At 32.6% G+C, this 21,028-nt stretch overlaps 1 protein-coding gene across 8 annotated transcripts in view; it reads right to left on the bottom strand.

Annotated features, from left to right (window-relative positions):
- Positions 1 to 558: 558 nt before the first annotated feature.
- Positions 559 to 21,028, bottom strand: part of MYO6 (myosin VI) — a 140,196-nt gene continuing 119,726 nt past the window's right edge. For 3 of the 8 annotated variants that reach the window (XM_054698961.1, XM_054698960.1, XM_054698962.1), the window contains 12 exons: positions 20,683 to 20,833; positions 18,789 to 18,997; positions 17,504 to 17,582; positions 16,967 to 17,127; positions 15,034 to 15,060; positions 14,613 to 14,642; positions 11,546 to 11,584; positions 8,573 to 8,676; positions 7,510 to 7,641; positions 4,962 to 4,988; positions 2,467 to 2,685; positions 559 to 1,957 (listed from right to left, as the gene is read on the bottom strand). In XM_054698961.1, coding sequence (XP_054554936.1) covers positions 1,758 to 1,957; positions 2,467 to 2,685; positions 4,962 to 4,988; positions 7,510 to 7,641; positions 8,573 to 8,676; positions 11,546 to 11,584; positions 14,613 to 14,642; positions 15,034 to 15,060; positions 16,967 to 17,127; positions 17,504 to 17,582; positions 18,789 to 18,997; positions 20,683 to 20,833 — 1,378 coding nt within the window. In that variant the 3' untranslated portion in view covers positions 559 to 1,757. The remainder of the gene's footprint in view (positions 1,958 to 2,466; positions 2,686 to 4,961; positions 4,989 to 7,509; positions 7,642 to 8,572; positions 8,677 to 11,545; positions 11,585 to 14,612; positions 14,643 to 15,033; positions 15,061 to 16,966; positions 17,128 to 17,503; positions 17,583 to 18,788; positions 18,998 to 20,682; positions 20,834 to 21,028) is intronic. The other 5 variants (XM_054698963.1, XM_037519986.2, XM_054698964.1 and 2 more) reach the window with 5 other exon arrangements.

Below are 21,028 nucleotides of genomic sequence, written 5' to 3'. Positions count from 1 at the left end.
CAAAACTCTTCCTGAAAACAGTGCTAAAGGGCCAAGTCATTAAAAATCTATTTGGTTCCTACATTTCGTCAAGGACTTTACCTGCTAGTAATTAAGAAACAAAGCTTATCATTAACTATCCTATACAAATAAACACACCAATTAAAGGCACCAGAGGAGAGAGAAAACAGGTCATTTATTTCAGTAACCAGACCTTCTGTCACCAATCGCAGGGACCAAATGACCCAAGGTGGGTGAGTCTATGCAGTATACAGCCTTCAAAAGATAATCACACTGACATTCTCAACAGCACAGACACGGTCATTTAATTTCTTTCACAGAAGACAATCATTTGCACAGCATCATAATAAATAAATATTTCCGTACTAAGACATATATTTATGAGAAAAGCAATCCTGAAAACAGTGCTTGTGGCTCACAAGCACTAATCTAATCAGCTGGGAACTATTTTCCTAACTGAGTATTCTTTCTAGAATAAAAATTACTGGAAATTCCTTTCAAAGGTTAGCGTCTTTAAAAATCAGGGGGAAAAAAAACAGGTACAGAGCATAATTTCATTTTCTAATTTTATTCTAAAATACAAACAAGACTTCTTATGTCAACGTAATTCCTTGATATATTTTTGTCTCCAAATTCCTAATATGAAAGTCAAAAATATTAGGCTTGAAACTGCTGACAATTGATCAAAACGAACAGCACACAAAAAAAAACCTTTTTTTAATTAATCAGTTACATGAAACAAGCAATTACTCAGTAGAAGGACTTTTGATTTACAAAGCTTATAAAACAGCTCTACAATTAATAAAATCTCAAAGGCCAAAAAGACACTAGGGATTTTTTTTAAAAAAGAAAGACCTCTGAAACAGAACACTTATTTAAATCATATGAAACAACTTGGACATGATTCTGACACAAAAATTATAATTGAGATGAAGTTGAAAGAATATTTGAATATTTCGGTCCAGTTAAGCCATAGTGCCACCTAAAACTTATTTCCTTTTCTAAATGAAAGAACGGTTATGTTTAAGTTTTTAAGCATTTAAATGATCTGAATTTCTCTCATTTATCCACGGAATATAAGAAAAATATTCTTATAGCAACACACAATGTGATAGAAAAGAAAAACAAATCTGTAGGATTTTGTAAGTACCTTGTTTAGCACAGAGTACATTAAATATATCAAGGCTCTTTCTAGATTCCTAGAATTTCAGGTAAATTGCTTTATTCAAACTAGAAACAGTGCAAAGGGAAAAAAATAAAATTTCACCTTTGGTGGAAATTCCCATCAATTTCTGAAAAAAATGAATAAAGGAAAAAAAAATTTTTCACATCAAAATATCAGGCCCTGATCACTTTAAGTGCCTTAATTTTTTGTATGATTTTCATTATTCCAGTTATATTCCGGTGTCACTGTTAAAAATGCACTTATTCTGAATTATTTTCAATTTATTTTCCTACAGAACAGTCATGATAGACTGAAGGTACTCTGTTGGCAAAGGATAAGAAATGTCAGAACCTGTCCAAGTGTAACAAATATTAGAATAAGAGGTTTAACAGTTATCACTGAATACAGGAAAATAAATTTTAGGTCCCAAATTCACTACCATAATTAACTTAACAAAAAGCCATGATTAATAAAATCCATCCACTTCGCATGAGTAATTCTAACATGATTATGGAATGGTTCGAGCTCTAGGACACACACCCTATCTAGTACCGTGGCAAAGGCTCCCAGCTACAAGGTTAGTGTGCAGCATCTACTTTAACAGATTCTGTAGCATGGCTGTTGCATATGTGGGCCTAGCCTGTCTGCTCTCAATTGCATTCTGAAGGTACTGGATGCCTCCACAGCGTTCCCAAATTTCTTCGAACTGTCTTGGCAAAATCTCAGCACCACGCTTTCGGGTCAGGCCTGTTTCTTCAAGATTCAGCTCACACATCTCCATGTCATCCTTACCTGCATAAAAGACATAGAGAATTACCTTATCTCTTTTGAGACCTGTTTCTACAAACTTTAGTCCTCACATAGCTATCAATTCTTGCAGATTTGAAGACTTAAAAACTACTTCTTGCTTAATAAATTCACAAGAAACAAACTGGTCCTCCAGCCAGAACCCTTCTTAAAATGTATTAATATTAGAGTTTACCAAACAAGTTATCAGGGTTAACAGGATGCTACATTTATTCAAACCATTACAAATCAACTGATATAATTAAACACCAGTGAAAAGGTTCTTAGGACACAGACATGTTCCTATGTGCTACACAAGGATATAATTAATCCAAGTGATTTCACATTATAAATAAATTAATCCTCAATTAACTGAAAATGTGATTTAATTGCAAAACTCCATCCCCTTAATCCTGAAAGTTAATGAATTATTGCACTACATATTAAACTGCTTCATTCAGGGGGTTTATAATCCTTTCTTGTTTTAGAAAAAATTTTAGGTGAATAATACACACCAGCCACAAGAAGGATGGGTGGCTTGTCAGGATGGAGTTCCATTTGCCGGGCAATCCATGGTCCATCAAAATGGGCATACCACCAGCCTTTTTTCTTATTCTGAGGGTCTTTGTACTGGTCAGCAGGGCGGATGAATGGGATGCGAAAGAAGCGCTGCTGTCGGTTCATTTCAATCTCTTGCTGCCTGGCAGGAAGCTGAGCCGCTGGGTTCTGCTGAGCTGTTAAACAGAACAAGCAAAGTTATACCAGAAGCCCAAGGGATAACAAAACATCCTTTCATCCTAAAATGCACCACAATTTTTTTTTAAAAAAAGAGATTCCCACTAGTAAATTTAAAGCAAAATATAAATATCAGTTGCCTATAAATGAATACAATTCAGTGTGATTTCTGAGAATTTTCTTTCCTTAAAGATGTTCCTTACATTGCAGGCAGAACAGGCACAGTCATAACAATAGCAGTGACAACATCAACCACAGCCCTAGAAGATTTCCACAAATGACTATACCAGTAACTTAAAATAAACTTATGGCAGGAAAGCAAACTAATATTATTTATTAGATTTATACTTTCTTCAGTGAGCTCACATAACTCTTATTTGGCTGTTTGTGATAAAAACAAACAAGCAGTAATTTCAGAAATGTGAAGGATTATGATTATTTGTCAATTTAATCCTAACTTCCTCAAAAATGTGGAAGAAAAAAGATTTCTCTTCTGCCAACTGATTTGGGGATTTAAAATGGCTAATATAACACATTCTACTAATACTATTTAGACATTTTCATGACAGTAATAAAAACCCTGTGATAGTAAGCATGACCTTTCCCTCCAAGATATTTACTTACCCTGAAATCAGACTTCTCTTTGAATAAAATCCACTGAAATAAGTGGAAAGTATATTATTGTATTTGGTTCTCCTGTTTTTCTGCTATTAATGGTCAGTGCCCTCCTAGCAATCTTTTTTCCTTTGCTCAATTTTCATTACTAAACAGCTAGGTTTTTATTTTATCTACAAATAAAAACATTTCCCTGGGGCAATGACTTTACATTTACTGCAGCAAAATTTTGGTAAGTTCATTTAATATATTTCCAACTTTAAAAGTAGACTATTTACTGCAGCTCAATTAAGAGTTACAGAAGAGCTATGTCCATGAATCTATATAATAGCCACCCATATATAGTTTTTGTAAGATTTTCCAAATACTGAAAGGATGAAAATACTTATTCTACTTTTCACTCCAGCAAACAACAAAAGATTTATAGCAGCTCAGTTTATTTCTGTGCAAACCAGAGAAAGCCAAAAGCAGTTAGTACAGCTATATAAGCCCAAGAAACAATGAAACAGCAGCCCAGTCTTGTTAGTGACTTTAAGAAGTCCCACTACCTTTAGCATATTATCAGAGATGAGCTTACTTACTCTTTTGTTCCTATTCCCCCAAACTTCTTACAATTCAGAGTTTCTATTTTAATTTTTTTTAATTGCCTACTTTGCAGAAAATACACTAACTAAACATTAAAACACTTCAAAATGACAAAAATTAAAAATCTTCCCTCCATCTTAAGCAATGAGTTAGAACTCAATGTCTAGTTGCTAGGAAACTTACTGTGGTACCGGTGGTCACCCAGAAATTAACCTAATTTTCTCCTTTACAGTAACACTCTCAAATAACTTAATATATTGGGTAAAATTAAGAAACCCAATAGGAAGACCACTCTGATAACTTTTTCCACTAATGTGAATTTCTACTAGGGAAGCCTGGAAACAAATGTCCATCTGAAAAAGGTATAGACGTTAAAAGCTTGAAACTAATCTTCTAAACTGTTTCTTTCAATTCTAAATGTGTTATCTGCAAAAGTGTGAAATTCGTTTCAAATGTAACTCCATAAAATTACTAGAATCATTTTAAAAAAAAACAGGCTCAACAAGTTTGCAAGTAAATATGGTTTTCTATAATCATTATCACTCAACTGAGCCTAGAAGAAATTTACTGTACACTAAGATCACTCGAAGCTTCTAAATTATCAAAATATGTACATCATAGGGAGTTATCGCCTCTTCCCTTTAGGAGGTCTTCTATTAAAACTGTACACATTAGCATGTAAAAGTCAAATCTCTTTGGACAAAAATACACCACCAGTGTTTGAAAATTAGACAGTATTTGAAACCAGCACCTAAAGTTAGTCTTTATTCTAAAAGAATAGCTGTTTATTTAGTTTTGCTACAATAAGAATTGTGTATACTCAGTTTAAATGCTAGTTATTGTTTAAAAGGAAGTTATTTGATAAAACAATTAAGTTTTGTTTCTGAATATATATTTTGGAGTCATCCAAATGAAAACATCATCTCAAATTAAATACCTTAGTACAGATAAACCAACATTAATGTACAATTCTACTTAAAATTGTAGCAAAACAATGTTTCATAGAAGTTAGTACTTTATAAAGTATTTTAACCCATCTTCCAGTTAGCTCATGAATTACCACCCATTGACTTACGTGAATTGTTCAAAAATGGTGCAAAATCTGTGAACAAACATTTCATGTTGAAGAAAAGATAAAAATGCCAAAACTATTAAATGATCATTCTTCTAACTTATAAACTTCCCCATCAATGGAGGTGGTGACAAACAAGTAAATACCAAATATTCTCAGAATTACCAACAACTAAATGCTGCTTCAGAGTTTTTAAAAAGTTATTTTGATAATGTTTAGGAAATTTTGCTTGAAGAACATATAAAGATGATGTAAATTTTATTTTGGGAATACAGTATTATCCAAACAAAAATCCAACACATGGCTTAATCAGTATTATTGGATCTTTAAATCACTGTAAGAATGTCTGCAATAAAGAAACTGACTTCTAAATTTATTTTAAAAATAATGCATTAAAGACATTGCTATGTTTACATATATTCAGCATATTTTATTTTTTTCAAATTTCTTCAAATTGTCTAAATCTTAAACTCCTGTTATTTTTTTACTTTAGGAACTATGAAATCATAGTACTCTTCAAATTTATTGCTTAACAACTAAGTATTATAAATCTTCACTGGATAATTTTCCTCTGCCCCCAAAATAATTTCTCAATATCTCTTTCTCTAGTTTAGTGTGATGACAGCATGCTGCCCCAGAACAGCACACATGATGGAATTTACCATGAATCTCATAAGAATGTACCATGATTTGTCAATATTACAAGCAATAATATCAGATTATATTTTTGTTAATCATAATCATAAGTTGTCATCATTTTATTTTCCCAAATTAATGAATTATAATTCTTCTAAATATTAGAGTGCACCAGTAGATCCTTTTAAAGACCGATTAGCGGCACTATAAGGAAACCACCTAACACAGAATTGTCTCAACTTATGCATATCGCTACCCTTCACCTTTACTATCAACTGTATTCCTGTGTTGGTATGAATTTCATTTGAAGAGACAGAAAGAAACAAGTACTTTTCAGAGAAGAAGTTATATTTTATCCTGAAAATGGCTCATAATCAAATTCTTTGAAGGATACTATACATGGAATATATTCGTATAAAATTCCTAATTTGTGCCTATACCTGGAGGGAACTCTGGTAAATATCCTGTTATTTTCCAGTATTACAAATGGAAATAGCATAATAATCAACAAGGAAAGTCATATACTATTTGCTCTTTTTCTGGCAAAGCTGGGTGAGTGAAGTATCAAATTTTAGTTTAAAAATACAAGGATTTGTATGTTCATTAACAATGAGTGTGCTAAATATTACAACATTATTAACACCTTTTGTTTTTCAAATTGCAATCATTCAGGATAATGAAAGCCTATCTGCTAAAAGTCATGGTCAGAACACCATGGTTGAAAAACAGTCTCTTGCCATTTTTACAAAACAAAGGAAACTGTAGAAATGCGGTAGATACCATGATTCATAACAGGTAATGGAACCATTCTGTCATCTTCAATTCACAGAGACAAATTTTTAAACCAAAGAAGAAAATCAGTGTTTACAGGGTATTCCACTTGCCAGTTCTTACTGAGAGATGATCTCTCACTCCCTCTCAGAGTTAAATTCTGACTGATGACACCCTTGAGCAAGCACTAGTGCCAAAGCTCTCTTATCAATAATACTTCCCTCAGTCTATTCTTTGCAAAAACTTAGAAAGCCTAAAATCTCACCATTTAATTGATTTTAACCAAACATTACTTTTATTTACTATTTACTAATTACCAGTACTAAGAAGGTGGTAAGGAAAACAAAATATAACCCAAAGCTCATTTTCTTTCAATTTATATCATACATTGATAAACTATACTAAGAAGTGTTTGGAATATGCCCCTCTTAAAAAGACAGTAAATAGGTTGTCACCCTGACATTAATCAGAATTTAATACATTGTGGCAGTTTAAAAAGTGGCAAGTTGAAAAAAAATGAAATTCCATTACTGTTTTTAAACACTGAAATTACAACTCACTATTGTAGGTATTCTCAGTTAAAGTTAGGACATTCTTTTACTAGGTTCTGTCTTTCCTTCTCTATTTCCCAATTTCTAGTATATAATTTTGCCCTTTGTATAACAAAATAATAAAGTCCATTTTTATTAAAAATATAAAAGCCTGGCATAGTTAAGAATCTGGTCTAACTCAAGGTAATATTTCCTTTATATATTCACTGAATTGCAGACATTGTTTTTTTCATAGCAATTTTTACATTGTCCATGTGATCTTTATCGATGTGTGCACATCTGTGTATGGAAAAAACACGTATTTATAACACTATAATGCAACCTCTTCAGTACCAACAAGAAAGGTCTTACCTCTTGAATTTATTTAAACAAGTAAATTCAATATGTCTTATGAAATATGACTTTAAAGTCAAAGTCAATAAAAATAATGCTACCAAAATCAACTTGTCATGGTTGTGTTAAACAGTCACAGTTCTACAGTAGTTTTATAGTAAAAGAAAATTTGTATTGGACATTTTACCTAAATGTCTCATACATAGTTACATTTACATATATACACTTGGAAACATTCAAAAGTACAAATTTGTTTTTACCATAATCAGTAACAGACTTTGGAGCGCGTTGCTCTGTTTCAGTATTCCTCTTCTTGTTCTTGGATTTCCAAGCATGGTATACTTTTAGTCTCCTATGAAATTCTTCTCTGCAAGCTGCCAGGAGCTCAATATCTATCAATTACACAGAACAAGTCAAAATGGAAAAAAGGAATTAATTAACATACTAATTTAGTTGTCTAGCATAATTATTCTGTATCATAAACATATATATAAAGTTTTCATTTCTGAATGAACACAGTACCAAATCAAAAGCCAGTCAATTATTGATAAAGAATAGTTTATAGTACTATTGTATTTTATATTTACAAAGTATCTTCTTATACATTATTACTATTTTATATCATTTGCTCCACACAAAAAAAACCTGAACTAAATGGACTTTTATTTATGAATAAATTGAATCAGTGAGGTTAAGTCACTTGTCCAAGGTCACAGACCACAATAACAGAAGTGGTACTCAACTTCCAAGTACTCAACTGCCAAGTCATATTTATATGTAATGCATGTTTTATATTAATAATAGATTCTGTAAGGAGGGAAATAACATTGTGAGGAATTCTGTAAAATTATGATACTTTACTTCCTAGTCATAGTGTCCTCAATTCAAACTCTATGATTGAAATAAAAAATTAACTATCTAGGATCCCCTGGATAAAGCATTTTACTCTGTCCTGATGGAAGAAAAATAGCTTTAAAAAGAAAAGATTATATCACCATTGCTTTTTACTTTGCATTCATGATTCTTATATTTTCACATATAGAAAGAATATGATAGAAATTTAACTGTTATGAATAACATTAGAGAGTCAGTCACTAACAGTTAAAACCACAATTCTGTGTGTTTCTTCTCTGACCCAGGCAAGAAACAGGCAAACTGCATTTAATACCATGTTGTTCCTACAGTTTTGTAATTAAATCAGGTCTTCATTTCAAAGTGAGAATAATATGCCTCTCCCACCAAAATCACATTATAATCCAGATATTTACTTTATTAGTTATCAGCTACAGAGTCCTTTCATTGTTCATCCTCCCATACACTTACCACAAGAAGTGTTGATGGTATCACGTAGTTCTGCATATTTCCATTTGCTAAGATCATGTTTCTTGGTACCAGCAGCTGCCTTGGTGGCTTGAACAGCAGGACCTCTGAAATTATTATATATCTTTGAATATTTAAACTAGAAACACAAATAAAATGTTGACTAAAGTGACAAAAAGTGAGCATTAAGTTTGAGAACAGGAAATAACTACTAGAAAAATACTTAATAACTTCTGTGTCTGACAGATGAGACTGATAATTATGTACTAAAGGATGCCCAGGAAAATGAAAAATGTCCCAGTGTGCTGTCTAACAGCCCTGGGTTTGAAATCAGGACTTTTGATTTCAATATTCTAGTACAATGAACTTGTCCCAGATTTAAGCTTTAATGTTCTAACCTACGAATATACAAACATAAAAAAGTTTTAAAAATACATACATGTATGTAATGCATGTATTTATATACACATGTATATATAAAATATATATATTCCTTAAAATTAAAAAAGAAATCCTCGACACACTTGAAAGAGCACTAGAATTAATGGTTGGTTTATGACCCATTAGGCCACTCAAGTGCCACTGCCTACAGACTACTGGATGTTACCGATGGCCATGCCCCAGCCACCCGACTAGCTCAGAATACCCTGGGTATCAGGGTGTTTACAGGGTCCACAGATAAATGGCCAAGCTGCAAACCACTCATCAGTCATCCAATGTAGCTAACAGAAGCGCTGGAGTCTGGAGACTAATGTGACATTTTGATTTCACCGTTAAAGAACACTTAGAAAAGTTCTGTATGTAGAGAAAACCATGTCTCATATGCAGTAAGTAGTAATGTGACAATAAGTTAAAGAGGTGTTAGGTTATCAGCCAGATGACAGATTTCAAAGGGTGTAAGTGCTGATTCTTGCCCTGTGTAGTAAGAACATTTGAGTAGAGAAAAAATTTAAGATATTTTTATAAAGAACATTTTATAATTTTTTTATAAAAAGCATAAAAAATGGGATAAATTCAACTTTTTCATATAGTAGAGCTATTTAGGGCTTAAGGCTAGCTTCTACATACATAATTAGAAATAACTATGCAACATATAAGGGAACAAATTCTCTTCTGTAGTAATGAGCATATTTTTCAGTGAAAGATAACACTTGCCACACAGCAGACGCTCAGAATAAGCAGCAAGCAGACTTTCAGCACAAAGTAACAGAGAATAATTTAAACACATTGTATTTAAAACATGAAGAGACAATGGCACAAACAATAAAAGAACTAAATATTAAAAATTAGACTATTTAGATTATTGCTTCTCAGGTACCACAGAGGGAATTTCTCCTTTGTCACCTACTACTTGGAAAATATTCCCTCTTGAGGAGGGACGATCACATTTTCAGAGATAATAATAATCCTGGCAAATAGTCAAGACATAGACGCTTACTGAGGTGCTATTGTAAAATGTTTGAAAATATGCATCCTTCTTCCTAAATGAAGGAAATTATTTCATCAATATTAACTTTAACAACAAAATAAATAAGGTACCTGGCCTCTTTAAAAGACCTGTAGGCTTTCATTTTAGAGACTGAAAATAGCATAGTTCATCCTACATACTTACTTTTAGACACATTTATTGTTAGTCACACATAAGTCTGACTAAAGAATAGTGTGTGATTTAGTATTTCCTGCAATTTTGTGGTTAAAATCTGAAATTGCAGAATTTATATTTTTCATAAGTTGTGTGACTGGCAATTTTCCATGTAACTTTTTCTTCTTAATTGCTTTGCTCAAAAAAAAGCAAGCTATGTGTCAGCAAGGTCTATTACCCTTAACAGTAAGTTATGCCTTGACATTTATTCAAATATTTTTTTTTCTACATTCCTAAACCAACATTCAATAAACAAGCAAAAAAAAAAATCCTTTTTATTCCCCTTATTCTTTCAAAAGAACAGCTGAAAAATCATTATGGATTTTTTTTTCTTTTTGAGAAAGTGAATCTACATAATAAAACAGTTTTCTAGATTATAATATACATGAGCTGTTAATCAATATACATTAGGTTTGTTTTGATAGTTTAAAAAATAAGCATGAATTCAAGTTATTACTGCTTAAAATATAGCTTTAATATTACTAACTTTTGATTCGTATTACCATAAACAAAAATATTACGCTCGCTAAAAAACATATTAAGCATCCTAAAAACTACACAAATGCAATGCATTTAAATATTCTTCTTCCCCCAATCTCTGGAGACATATTTGTATTTTATGTAGATAATAGTAAAAGGTGAAATTTACTGATTATTTAGACTTGTTATAAAGACAATCATGTAAATAATGCAGTTAGGTGGTAGCAAAATGGTCTTAATTTTTAAAAATATTAATTTTAATACTTGCAATTAATTCTGTAATTTCAAAATTGAGAGTTAAAGTGTTATTGATTGATATTCACTTATAAAAGTACTGGACCAGATCCTGCAGCAAAGTTATAAACTTTGATGGCTCCATTTTTACATCATCGGTTGTTAAACTATGGACCACGGTGCAGAGGCCTTCAGAAGGCCACACTCTCACTCTACTTTCCCCTTAACTAAGCACAATGGTTCCCCAGAGGGGGCAGTACTACCCCTAAGGGGAGTTTCAAAATACTCCTCTTGTTCCAATGAGAGGAAGGGTTCCCCCCACCGAGATTGCATTGTGTTTGTGGGGGCCAATGATAAGCATAACAGTATTACCACCAAGTAACAGAAACAACAATAAGGAATAGCACCATCCAAAATGCCAATGGTATTCCCATTTAGAGGAACACTGCTTTTTACGTTTTTTTATGTAAGGGTGCACTGAGAATGAAGTGACATGTATTGTACAGTAAATTTACCCAGAAAAAGCAGATAATTCAATAACAGGGTCTGGTCCAAATAGTGAAATGTAATTTAAAAATATGATTTTGAGGTGATAATTCTCCAAATTACACTGCACTAACCTACTCAATAATTCTGACATTTCTTTCGCCATTTGCTCCCTATAAAAAAAAATGACAATAAAACATAGTTACAAAACCATAATTATGTAAATTACTTAAAAGATATATAAAAGTTTAATTAAAATTATATTTTCAATAAGGCTGTTGATTTATTAATCATTCATTATTATTTTATTTTGCAAAAGTTTATAACTTTCAAAATAGTCATAATATTAATAAAGGCAAAATTTTTGTTTAAATCCAGTTAGTTACTTGAATACATCTATATTTTTATAGTAGGAACTTTTATTTATTTTTTTAAAGATTTATGTTAGCTATTTATACATACAAGAACTGGGGTGTAGGCCAGAGGTATGGGGGTAAGAGGGGTGAGAGGATTCACCAGAGACAGAGTGGGGAGCACAACAGGCAGAATGACTGAAATACACTGCTGAGGGAGCAGTGAGTGAGACAGGAGAGGTCTGCTGTGCCACTTGGGTCAGTTCCCTGGCCGGGGATTAAACTCATGCTGCAGTGGCTGCCCATAGCTATTTAGTGCTGAGACTTAACCCCTTGCACCACCAGGGAGACCTCATAGGAACTTTTAGATAAATTCTCATGAAAGCCATGCTTCTGTGTTATTTTTTATGTATAGAACATTATCAATATGTTATAAGTAAATATAGAAAACTAGGCATGGCATAGATCTATACTCAGATATTTGCAATGGAGTTACTCAGTAAACATTAGACAAGGCATAATGGTGTTAAAGTATCAAAGTTCAAATAACAATCTGATGTAAACACATCAAGCACTATTAAAAATCAGAAGTGTGTGAACTTTCCAAGGACAAATATTTCTAAAGATCAAAACTTACTTTTTCTTTTACCCTGGAAAGTTTAACTTTTCTCAATATTTAATTCTGTGAAATAGAAACATTTCCTTGTGTTTATCAATACCTCATTAACTTTATTACTTTATTTTTCTGTCTTGCTTCCTTCATAATTAGTCACTCATTCTATTCATTGCACTACTGATATCTTCAAAATCTTACAAATCAGTAAAAATCCTAAGAAAATAAGATGGATACATATTCTTTGGGGCAGTTCCTTAAATGCCTGTCAAGAGCAGAGAGCCTGATTACAAGGAGTGGAGGATTCTTGTAATTGTTTTTCCTTGTACAGAAGACTGCCTAAGATTAGGTATTGACAGAGGTCAGTTCAAGTAAACTCGGTCACAGAAAAAGTAGTCATGCAAAACTGACAATCAAGGACAACAAACACAAAGTACAAATACAAATACAATCTAATAAAAATTCTTTTGAGCAATGCCTTATTTTTTAAAGATTTATTTTATTTATTTATGCATACAAGAACTGGGGTGCTGCCTCTCTCGGACTAGTCAGCCTGTCCTTAGACTAGTGAGAATTTTCTAACTTTCAAACTCAGGATGATTTTGATAAATACTTTAATTCTATTATTATTCCACCTCAAGATTTGTCTTAATATCCAAGAGCATTTCTGTTTTTACCATGTTATTTTTTTCTCCTCAAGCTTCCTCCATTTCTTTTCCCACAGCAGGTTTCAAAGGAATTCATGGCCTTTCAAAGCTCTTTACTACATGGTCTGTTGATCACAGAGGGATTTCTCTGTGTGACCCAGAACTACACTGAAGGCAATCCCTCCTGATTCAACACCTCACTTGACTTGGTTACTGCTCTAGGAGTGATATCAAATGTGCTAAATGGGTATGGTTTCTGAATCCAAGTGCCTTTTCCTTCTAATTTTACCAAAATATATACAGGTGCTCACAATTTCACCTTTGATGCCTCATATATTACAGGGGTTATATAACACAACATTTCTAATAGCAACAGCACCCACTCAAAATTTTCAAAATTTTCTGTGCATTGTAATAACAATGATGTAAGAATGTACTGCTGATACTTGAGGAGGAGAAGAATGGGGGATGCCAAATGCCCTGCACAAGAAAGAACAGCCCTAAGTCCTATGCAGATTTAACATAGCCACCAGAGACAATTGGTGAGATGAATATATAAATGCTTTACCTTTTACATTTTTTGCAAGATTTTAATATTCACAGAATATGACTAGCAGATAGCTTCAATATTCTAGGAATACGACTATTATATAGTTGAAAGATCATACTTAATTTTGTTCTGAACTTTACAAAGGATTGTTCACAATTTTTTTGGCATTGAATTGACTGATACAACATTCTTATACCAATTTGTACATCTAGTTGTCACATTCACAGTGATTCTAAGTATGAGTAAAAATATGAGTACTTGATTGTTTTCCTCTCATTGCATGCAAGTACTTTCTTCTTAAAGTACATTGTTTCATTACAAATTACTATGTTTTTATTTCTCTTTTACATGCATTGTTTTAGGATAATTATTTATGTACATTGATCATTCATAAAGTTTGTTACTGATATTGAGGTATGACAGAATTGAGAACCATCACTTTAAAGGTTACAGTTGGGGTGCTTAAAGTTGTTAAAATCAGGTTTTATATATATTCCAAAATTTTTATACTATATATAATATCTATTCATATATATAACTCAAATGTTACTTAGATCCTCTGGTGGTGGGGGGGGATGTTCACAACAAAAATATGTGTAAGCAACCAAAATTAGCAATCCATCTATAACTTCAAATTATGAGCTATTTTATATATTACAATATACTCATATATATTGAAAACTAAACTATCTGCTATGACTCAAATAATTTTAATATTTCATTTGCTCATTTATATCTCTACATCTGTTTTTATAAATATGTAGCAGTTATTAAAAATATAAAACAGGAGTTAAAGTTAGTCAGAAAACAAATGATTAACTACTGTGAATGGGTATCAAACTTGAATACTAAACATTTTCCAAGCCAAAAAAAAAAAGAAGGAAGAAAGGATAATGAGTTAGCTTATTCTCTTAAATAAAGGGAAATAATGTAAAATTTACTTTAGTGAGGAAATTATTTTTCCTAAAAGTATTCACAATCTATTACAAAAGAAGTTACATGACTAAACTTAGTTTTTTAAAAAGGAAAATGACATACGGTGTCATTTTGGGTCTTGCTCCATCAATTCTGTAAAAAGAATATAGTTTAGTTAATATCAGAACCAATTTTGATTTTGAAAATCAGAATTTGTGCTTCAATGACTTCAATCATAGATTTGAAAAAAATACTACTTTTATTTAATACATATGTATGAGATCATTTAGAATTTTAATGGTTATAAATCTTCATTAAAATTATTAGAAAAGAATTAAAAGTAGTCAATGAAAATTAAAGAGACAACATTACATCTAGATAGAAAACCCATGCACTGTGAGGCTTGCTTCTTTATTTTTAAGTTGAATCTGGATAGTATTTAATAATTTTAGATAATATGAAATCATCACTTTGCATCAAGGATCATATGTGTAACTGATTGATTTTTTAAAAACATATCACATATGTGGAAAGCAATTCTTACGTAGTAACTACCGGATGGGAATCCAAGCTGGAAAAGCAACTTGAAGTTATTTATTGCAGCAGAACCTATCTACATATATTTTTAATGCATCACAGAAGTCAAGAATAATATTTACATGCTATGTAGTAAAAGGTTAATACAGAGCTCTCACTCATAAGCTTCTTAAAAAGAATTCAGAGCTAACAAAGGGAAACCAAACAAGCAAAAAATAAATAAATTTAGTTATAGCCCATGGAATAAGATAAAATTATCAAACATGAAAAATCTGTACAGATCATTACCCATAATGAAGTGCTAATGATTATACTGCAGAGTACAAAAAAACAGGAGGTTCATAGGAGTTGCTTACAAGGACCTTAAGGCTAAGTAAATTTTCCTGGAAGTGGCCTGAAGAAAAGGATTTAACTTAATCACAGGTAACTTATCACTTATGTTAAAGGTCCTAAATGGTCCACTCTTTCTTTGAGACCACTCATTTTGGAAGAAGTGTGGCTTCTAAAAACAGGAAGGAGTTCACATATAAGCTAGCATCATCGATAGCATATGGAATGACACTGAATATAGCTTAAAATTTTAAATACTTGAACATAAAGTATGACCACAAATATCAAGAACGACTCCACTTATGAGTCCCTTCAACATGAACTTCAACCATAATAAATTTAGGCTTGTTAACTGAAATACTTGCTCGGGGACCTTAGGGAGAGCAGCTGGAGGAGCCTGGTTTAAGACTGTGGTCCTGCAACTAGTCAGTTATACACAAAGGTCTCCAACCAGTCCAACATAATACAGGGGGAAGAAACAAAACAGTAACTAGACTGAATTTGCAGTTACAAAAAATCCACAGCTGGGTGAAAATATTTCAACTATAGAGAAATGTTAACTGAGAGTCCAAATACTAGACTAAAAACTCAAGGACTTAACAATTACTATAAGAGCTTGTGTTTGATAGGTCTACTCAATTATTGAAATATATTTTCATGTATAACTCAGATACCAGAACTCCCCAATATAAACCACTAGACAAAAGTGTAAAGGCCACTTAAGATACCCTTTTCTCCCTCTTTGTTTTCAGGTAAATAAAAATCACCACCATGCAATTTGAACCAGGTTTTCTTCCTTTGCAAGGAAATAGTGACATCTAGTGGTTGCGCCTGAATTATATTTGGCTGTAAACAGTGCTATGAGATTGTGAAAAGCATGGCTACACATATCTGTATCTATCTCCCAATATGTATGCACATATATACGTATGTATGAGGGAACCACACACACACACCAGTTTTGGTATATTTTTACAAATAAGTCCTAGAATAACTAATAGTTCTACTGTCTAAATTTTTTTAAATGAATCTGTTCTATTAAAACCTTCCTGCAACTTTTAATACAAATGTCTGTATTTCTCTATATCCAACAATATATATTATAGATTAACCTTCCTTCTTGGAAAAAGGAAATCCATTCATTCTGAAATACGAGGGGATGGAAATGGGGGGAGGGGTGGAGGTATCTGGATATATTTTTTATTTAAATAATAAATCTCAATCTCAAAAATATTAAAGTAGATGATAACAAAGACACTGATGTCTATGTAAGTATTTAAATCACAGATATTTAGAATTAGGTATCTACTTTTTACACAAAACTGAAATTCATAGTAAAAGTTGAGATGTTTTAAAGTTTAACAAAGTATTCATGAACTGAAAGAACAGTTTTATTTTTCAATAGTTTAACAACTGGAGGAAATCAACTGTTTCATTCACTTGGGTATAAAAGTAGATAGAAAAATTTTTACTAATTTTTATATTTTTACTTAAAAAATATCAGGACCTGAGAAATACAATTTCCCCCTATTCCCGTCATGCAGAAATGAGAAGCCAAGAGGTAAAGAAAGTGAAGGAAAGGCACTACAGCCCACCCAGCAGTCCAGTACCTCCGGAGTGTTGAGTCAGTCTGGGTCTCGTCGCTGATGAGCTCGGATTCACTCTGGGCGATGCGCAGGGCCAGCTCCCGGTCACGGCGCTCCTGCTCCAGAACTGCTTGCTGCTGTGATTCTTCCTCCCGCTGACGGGCCAGCTGTGCCTCCACCTCAGCCTACCCAGGATAAAAGTCATTTTACCAGAGCGTGGCACTGCTTTGTATGCCCTAACATGTGTTTATTAAATAATTTCATGCTCACAACTATCATTTATTTTCATTCTACAGTTGGAAAATAAAAGTCTATATCACTCAATATGGCTTGTGTGATGCCCCATCCTCTGGCAGTGACAGAGCCTGGATTTAAGCTCAAATCCTCTCCCCCAAACCAATTCAGAACTTCAGAAACTGTCTTTCATACCTGGGATAAATCAGTGACAACTTATCTAAAAAACTGTGATCTTGTTTTTTCTTCTTTGGTTTTATAACTTTGTAGATTCTATCAATATTTTAACAGAAATTCTTTCTGATTGTCGATTAAGTAAGTACACACCTGAATACGTTTTTCATCATCTTCCCTTTTCTTCCTCTCTTCTTCTTCTTGTTTTCTCTTTGCTTCCATCTCAAGTTTCCTAACAAAAAAATAGAAAATTATTCAGTATGTAGTAGTAAATAAGGACTACCTCATAGGAAGCAAATTAAATATTAATAAACAAGGTTTAATTCAAGAAGATATAACAGTCTTAGACATCTTTACTTAGATTACAGTGTAAAAATATATAGGCCTACAATTGGCAGAATTAAGCAAAGAAATGAGGAAATCAATGACTGAAACTATAGATTTAATTAAGACACTTTAGTTAATCAAATAAAGAAACTAAACAATGAAAGGAACTTGAGGGGTTTAGGCTAAGTGAAATAAATCAGAGAGAAAGACAAATACCATATGATTTCACACATTTGGAATATAAAGAAACAAAGCAGATGAACAAACAAGACAAAACAGAACAAAACAAATATTTAGACTTTGACAATAGAATGATGGTTGCCAGAGGGGTAGAAGGTGCAGAGTGGGTGGAGGCATAGGTAGAAGGGGATAATTTTATAATGATGGATGGTGGCTAGACCTTTGGTGTGGTATAATAATAGATTTTTCAAGGTGTGCAGATATACCTCTGAACCTTACAGTTTTGTAAACTAGAATTACCTTAATTAAAAAGAAAGATGGAAGAAAGGAAAGAAGGGAGGAAGACAGGGAGGGAGACAAAGGTTAAAGAATGGAGACTCAAATTAACCCCTGGCTGTACACATTATCAACTTATTTTGAAAAAAAAAAATTAAACACCACTGACCATAATTCTCCTGAAATAAAACAACTACATTCTGTAACCTTTAACATCCCTAGACTAACATGGTTATAAAGTTTACTTCCAAGGCCCATATTACGTGTGCCTCCTTCCACTCCTCCAATTAAACAACTCTCATACTCCTGCCTACCCCATCATGGCAATCTCCCAACGGTTATCAGTTATGAAATTACAGAAATTAGAAATACCTCTTTTCTAGCTTATACAATAAACACAGGTTTTAACTTTAAAAAGAAGTGAAGAACACTTCAGGTGTAAGAAACTAACAAAAATTCAGATTATAGTCAAAATTATTTCATACGACCATTATTATAAAATGTGCTCATTTTTCACACTTTCAAACTTATTCTAAAATTAGTATTTTAAACTACGGATGAGTTTTTAAAACAAGAATATTCATTAATCACTATAAAAACCAATAATTTACGATTATGTTAGCTTCTAATTCAAAACAAAATATAAATGTCTCACATCCGCCTTTCCTCCTCTTCCTTTCTTCGGCGTTTTTCATCTTCCTCACGTCTTTTTCTTTCTTTTTCCATTTCTTCTTGAATACGCCTCAGTCTTTCTGCTTCTTCTTCCTGCTGTTTCTTTTTCTGTAACGCACTGAGGAGCTCCTCGGAGCTCTTAACTAGTGCATCGTATTCTTTCTGTATTTGATCCCTTGTCATCATAGTGGACTTAAAGAAAACCAAATAATAAACACGCATTTTAAAAAGTTATCTCTTCAATCTCTTCAAATTGCCTAATAATTTGATGTATGGAACACTACGGAATTTATCAAAGGATATAATGGGGACAAGAAAACATATTGTAGTTAAAAATTATTTTTTAAGGAATGATAGACTAATTCTGTCAGTTTAACACTCTTTAATAATAACATTCAAATAGTACCCTAAGGAAAATTTAAGAAAATACTTGATACATCCAAAATTGTTGAGTGATTTGCCTAAGTAAGTCTTCAAGCAATGTAGCTGAGTTGGATTTAACTGATAATAATACCATATAAATAGAGATGGCTCTAGACAGATTTGTAAAATCAGCTAAGTTTATCCAAAGTATTTTCTCTCTTTTCCTGAGCTTTCTCAGGAAAAGCTGAAATACACTGCTGAGGGGAGCAGTGGGCGAGATAGGAGAGATCTGCGCCATGTGGGATAGGTCCCTGGCTGGGGATCTTCTACTTCCAACCTTCCAAAACCAAGATATACCAGTCTACATAAAATATCTGAGAAAGTATGATAAAAAGCTCACATATCCCACATAGTTACAGTGACCTATGAAACCAGATATAAAAACATAAAGACCTTAGTATATAACTGAGAAAAAGATAAGAAAAGATAAATATAATAATTAATAAACAGGTTAAAAAAAGCTTTGATTCTACTGGTAGTAAAATAAATGAAAATTAAGACATAAAAGGTTCCCTGTTTTTTCCTACAAAATTTGGGTGGGGAGGGTGGGATTAATTGCTACTTTAATAGCAGTTAAGTCAATTATGATATAGCCAATATGAAAAAAATGTAATAACATGGACAAGGAATATAACATAATGGCAGGGACTCAAAATTAAATGTATAAGAACTATGCAAAAATAGATGCAGGGAAAATAAGACTAGAACAAAAAAGACAGGAAGAGTAATATACAACAGCATAAAAGGTTAGTGTGGGGGAATGAGTTTTTTGATAGTTTTCTCCAAAATTTTCTTCAGTAATATTACATTACTTTTAAAATGTAAAAGTTAGTTTTGTCAAGTAGAAAACATGAAACAAAATAACTTACATTCAGCCTCTCTCAGTAATGATTGTGCGAAAGTTTATCATAGTGTGTAGTATTTTCCTTACTATGGGGTGGGGGGGATCTTCCCTTATAACAGAAGGAACTGCATTAAAATTTTCTTCTTCTTCACCTTCTTGTTAAGAACATTTTCAGGGCCTCCCTGGTGGTGCAATGGGTTAAGACACAACCTATGAAGCTATCCGCAGCCACTGCAGCATGAGTTCGATCCCCAGCCAGGGAGCTATCCACATGGCGCAGCAGACCTCTCCTATCTCGCCTGCTGCTCCCCTCAGCAGTGTCTTTCAGTCAGTCTGCCTGTTCTGCTTCCCACTCTGTCTCTAGTGAATCCTCTCACCCCTCACACCTCTGACCTGTACCCCAGATCTTGTATGTATTAATAAATAAATCTTTAAAAAAAAGAACATTTTCAAACACAGATTATAATGAACATCCTTACCGTCAATGAGACTCAATATTTGTGACATTTTACCTTTTAAACATTGACATTGTAAGTATAATTTCAATATCAATAACAAAGATATTAAATTATAAAAGAATGTCAAAGGCATTTGGGTTAAAATTACGTACCTTAATTTTGGCCATTAAAGCATCAATTGAAATTTCAAGGTTCTTGACCTGTTTATTCACCTCTGGTTTTCCATCTTTCAGTGCACTTACTACTTCGTTAAATTTATCCAGTCGCTTTTTCAATGTGCCCACCTTAACCAGACCATCAATGCTGTAGAGATAATATTTCATCACTTTAATATCACTATTTAATGCTATAAGTAGAATTTCATTTTAATAAAATGGAAATTTTATTACATATTACTAAAAGGGATATTTTATTTGTTTTCATTTTATTCAGTGTTCTCTTTCAGGGCTCTTGTTAAGGGTAAAAAAGAAATAATCAAATATGGATGTGAATGACACT

The sequence above is a fragment of the Talpa occidentalis genome, unplaced genomic scaffold, assembly GCF_014898055.3.
Source record: "Talpa occidentalis isolate TD23 unplaced genomic scaffold, MPIMG_talOcc4v2.1 talOcc4.2, whole genome shotgun sequence".
In the NCBI taxonomy this organism is placed as follows: Eukaryota; Metazoa; Chordata; class Mammalia; order Eulipotyphla; family Talpidae; genus Talpa; species Talpa occidentalis.
This window is presented reverse-complemented; position numbering and strand designations above follow the sequence as displayed.